This window comes from Austrofundulus limnaeus, unplaced genomic scaffold (genome assembly GCF_001266775.1).
Source record: "Austrofundulus limnaeus strain Quisiro unplaced genomic scaffold, Austrofundulus_limnaeus-1.0 Scaffold157, whole genome shotgun sequence".
NCBI lineage: Eukaryota > Metazoa > Chordata > Actinopteri > Cyprinodontiformes > Rivulidae > Austrofundulus > Austrofundulus limnaeus.
This window is the reverse complement of record NW_013952559.1, coordinates 407286-411777: the sequence shown is the minus strand read 5'-3', so window position 1 is coordinate 411777 and position 4492 is coordinate 407286. Positions and strand designations below refer to the sequence as shown.

The following is a 4492-nucleotide window of genomic DNA, read 5'->3' as shown; positions in this document are numbered from 1 at the left end:
TTTCATCCACACACCGGCACCGGATGCCCCCAAACTGGACCATGATGCTTTGCGCTAAGCAAAGGTAGCGGTATCTGCGAAATAGTCCATGGGAGAAGTCCCAAACGGAGCAGAGAAGGGAAACTAGAATTGAGCGGAGCTGCGTAGGAAGGCAAGGGCCAGGCTAGTCTGTGACTGAGCAATGTCCATGCTGCAAAGGATGCTGGGAGAGTCAGAAGATCTGTTTACAAGAGGAGGGAGCAGCATGGAAAATAAAATTATTTATTATTTTAGCGTGAGTTATGTTCATTACTTATTTATAAAGTTATCAGATGAGTGGACCTGTGCCCACCACTGACTGTACCCATCTGTGCAGGATTGTATCCTGTCTCACTCTGAGCATGCCTTTTCTCTTCTCATCTGCTGTTACCTTGCTGTGCTTTGTTTGTTCACCATGTGGCCACAGTGGTGGCTCCCATTCTCCAAAATGGAATATATATAAAAATTGTAAAATGTTTGCAATATGCATATAGAAGTGGATTATATATTGTTGGAAATATACAATAAAATGGCTAATATCTGTGGAAAAAGTTGAATGTATTTTCTTGCAAAACGCTCAAATGACCCCAAGTGATTTGTTTCAATATATTTATTTTATTTTATGTCACTGTAAAGCATTTAAACATCACAATAATATTTACATGGCTCATTCATCCTCAGTAGTATTCTTTTACAGTAAGGCATTTCAAGATTTAAAGTATGTGTTCGATTAAATATTCAAAATGTAATAAATGTATTAAATAAAATATTGTCATTCAGTTGTTTGGTTATGTTACTGATCATAAATAAAGTTCAATTACCTCAATAAAACTGCTGAAAGTAGCACTGGTGCTTCCAAGAATCCAAAAGCTTTTTTGTCGTCTCGTCTGATTAAATAAAACTTTAATTCTCTCTTCATGGTTTTGAATCTTGTTCATCTGCATGATTGTCAACCTAACCGTCATAAAATCCTACTTTATGTGTAGGAGTTGTGCATCAGATCAGGTTTCCTCTGTAAAAGGGGTTTCAATCGAGTGACACGACCTGGAAGCCGTCGTTGCAGTCCAGCTCCTCTCCATCCAGGTCTGAGATTTGACTGTGCTTGCCCTTCTTAAATTTCAGCTTCCAGGTGCCTTTGTTAGGAGAAGGACTGACGCAGTTTGAAGGACTCGGCAAGTTAGTGTGTCCCGTCATGAAGATTTGGCTGGAGTTGGTTGTGTGAGGTATGGGTGCAGGCAGAGGGAAGTTGTTTGGCCGTTGGATGGGAGGCTTGTTGGTTCTCCTCAGGATGCCCATGCGGGAAGGYTTCTTCTGGGCCTGCTCTGCCTGCTGCTGACTCACCAGCTGCTGCTGGAGGAGCTGCTGGAAGTCCTCCTGAAAAAGTAAAACAAATTAAAATGTGATAACTTAAGGGAATACAAATTTAAAGCGTGTGATCAGTTAATGCTCAGAGTTGGTGTTGCAGATGACCTTCAGCTACTACCACACTATTTTAAAGTGCCCGYGACATGCATGTCCTTCAAATACAAAAACTCAGAAAACATCTTTTTATATAAGAAACTTGGCATAACGCACATGATTTTACCCAGTTTGTCACATAACTGGTGTATTTTCTTTTGAACTTGGCTCAGCCAAAGTGAAACAGGAAGTGACATCMAAGGGGAACTCTTCGGTCTTTGTTTATTGAAACAATATTATTTGAACTATAACTTTTCATCTCTGATGGTGACTCAAAAACAATCCAAAGAAACAGATTCTTCTCTACAGCTGTTAGTAGTTGTAGCAACACTGTTTACATGCAGACGTTCTCCTTTGACATCACTTCCTGTTACTTCGCATGCAAATATCTCAACAACTGTTCATCTCAGCTGTAATTATTATTTTTCAAAAAACGCACTTATATTTATTACAACATTTTGAGGTCACACTTTAACTTGGTCTAAAAGTGTGTCCATAGATAGCCTGGCCCTTGCCTTTCCTACGCAGTTCTGCTCAATTCTAGTTTCCCTAATCCATAAAGATAATAAATGTTATTGTGAAAATATTTAGTTACAAATGTTAAAAACTAGATTATTTGTTGCAGTATTGACTTTAAAAAAAACATAGATTTATTTATCTTCTATCCCACTGTAAACTTTTTTGCATGTTCTCCCTGCGCAGGTGTGTTTTTTCCCCCCACAGCCCACAGGCATGTTATGTTTATTAAAGCTCTAAATTGTCACTAGGTGTGGGCGAGAGTGTAAATTATTTGTCTCRTTTGTCCCAGAGATGGACTTTTGAAACCTGCGCAGGGTGTCTCCCGCCTCTCGGACAATGACTGCTGGAAACGAACACCACCCAACCCTCACAATAAAGATGTTAAAAGTTTTTACCACACATTAAAATAACATTCTGTGTGCGTTAATAATGACTCTCAGACACAACCACAGAACAGTTCAGCTTAACGTTTATAAAACGGACTGAGTCGTGGCCATTTTTGCGTAGTCTACTGTTGATAAGCTTTAGYGGACGTCTTGAATTGGATTGACTCAAACAGTTTAGRTGAATATCTTAACGATTTATTTCCAAACACGCATAAACAAAAMCATAACTGCCTGCCTCCATCTTTAGGCGGTGACCATTTAAAGTGTCTAAAATGTGCCAGAGAAGAATGTAAACAATGAAAACCAACATTTACGCCCACAGGCAGGACACCAACGCCTTCAAACACTGCAGGTCATTAATGTAATGTAGGTGAACTTTAATTGCTGTTTTGCGTGTCCTGTTTGATGYCTGAACACCTTCTGCGTCACAGTTAGCAGCTTGTGATAATGACGTGYGCGTGTTCTACTTTTCTAGACTCTTGCAGCTGAGTTCTGCATGGCTGCCCGAGAACGACGCTCTGGTTTTAAATCGGTCCAARGTGTGTGTTTGTTTGGAGGGCACACCCTTCCTCTGTTAAACATTAAACTCGTCTTCAGTTCACCTTCCAGGCCTCGAGCTCCAGCGAGATCTCCAGACGTTTYTGTGCCGCTTCCAGCAGCTGGTTGTTCAGCATCATCATCTCCGTCTTGCTGCGCAGAACCTCGTCCTCCATCGCCTTCTTTCTGCACAGCAAAAAAAAATTTTTTTAAATAATTAAAACGAAACGACGAGTCAAAAACAGATTTTCCCCCTCATTTAGTCTTGATTCAGTTATTTTGAAGTGTGTGAACTCACTTCTCTATGGCCTCATCTCTGTCTCTCAGTGCCTGCTGCAGAATAGTGCTGTCCTCTTTGCCGTTTTTACCAGATTTGGAGTCCTGAAAAAAAAAAAAAAAAACAAGCAGTTAACCCTCCTGTTATGTTGCAGGTCAAATTGACCCATTTTAAAGTTTAAAACAAAAATTTAAAAATAGTTTAAAGAATTTTTTCTGCATGAAACTTTTTCTATTTGTCTTAAAGGGATCCCGGATTAGTTGTAACATTAGACTTTATTTGATAAACATATACTTTAGCAGTAAAATAAAGACTAAAAATACTGTAGGATGCTCAGTTTTTATAATTTTTAAACTAAAAGTTAAAGAATATATTACACGGACGGGGCCATTTTATTTACACACAAAGCATTCTGGGTAGATGATGACGTGTATAGGTCATCGGTGCGAGGCTGCTGGTGAGCTATATCCACCCTGAAGGTTAATCTTAGACAATATCTGAAGATCAACTCTTTTCAATGAAACCAGAGAGCGTTGACAGAGAGGAGAAGGTAGAAATGACTCAGCTTGGAACTGAAAATATGGATGGAGGACAACAGAGCTGCTTTATGGAAGAAGAACCTCAGCTTAGCCTGTTAGCTTTAGCGTTAGCACTGACGCTATCACCATATATATGTATTAGCTCAGCGCTACACATTCTCCTCTCGTCACTGAGGTCCTCCATCCACATGACAGAGAGGAACACAAAAATGACTCAGCCTGTAACTGAAAATATGGATGGAGGACCTCAGTTTAGCTTGTTTGTCGTGCTAGCGCTGAGCTAATACATATAAGGCAATATAGCGTCAGCGCTACACACCTGACCCAAACCCTAACCTCACCAGGCTGTGTACCGGGGAAAAGGTCAATAACTGTACCCACCATGAAGCAAAAATCTGTACACACACACGCGTGTGCGCGCGCATAGGGAAACAACCGGAGGTTTGTTTGTTTTTTTTTAAACCCAGAAAGAAGTCTGAAAAACAGTTCTTTCTTGTTAGCTGGAGATGAAAACAGGATGTGGACGGTTGCTCGCTCGTCCACCTTGTTAATTTAACAGTCGGGGTCTGAGCGCTGCAGATCATTTCAGCAGCACGAGGACGCTCCCGGGTATGGCAGGCCGCTTTTGCACTTAATCTACTTCACCACAGTTACATTCCAATTATCTGAAATAGGTTCTTCTGGGTCTCAGGTGGATAAAACTAGACATAGATATTTAAGTGAAAAAGAGTCAACTAATGCTATTGAAATTGCAGACT

At 40.4% G+C, this 4492-nt stretch overlaps 1 protein-coding gene across 2 annotated transcripts in view; it reads right to left on the bottom strand.

The window, feature by feature from the left end:
* Positions 1-613: 613 nt before the first annotated feature.
* The window catches only part of bicdl2l (bicaudal-D-related protein 2-like), an 8989-nt gene continuing 5110 nt past the window's right edge, over positions 614-4492 (bottom strand). For both annotated transcript variants that reach the window (XM_014016898.1, XM_014016897.1), the window contains 3 exons: positions 3217-3299; positions 2984-3104; positions 614-1392 (listed from right to left, as the gene is read on the bottom strand). In XM_014016898.1, coding sequence (XP_013872352.1) covers positions 1045-1392; positions 2984-3104; positions 3217-3299 — 552 coding nt within the window. In that variant the 3' untranslated portion in view covers positions 614-1044. The remainder of the gene's footprint in view (positions 1393-2983; positions 3105-3216; positions 3300-4492) is intronic.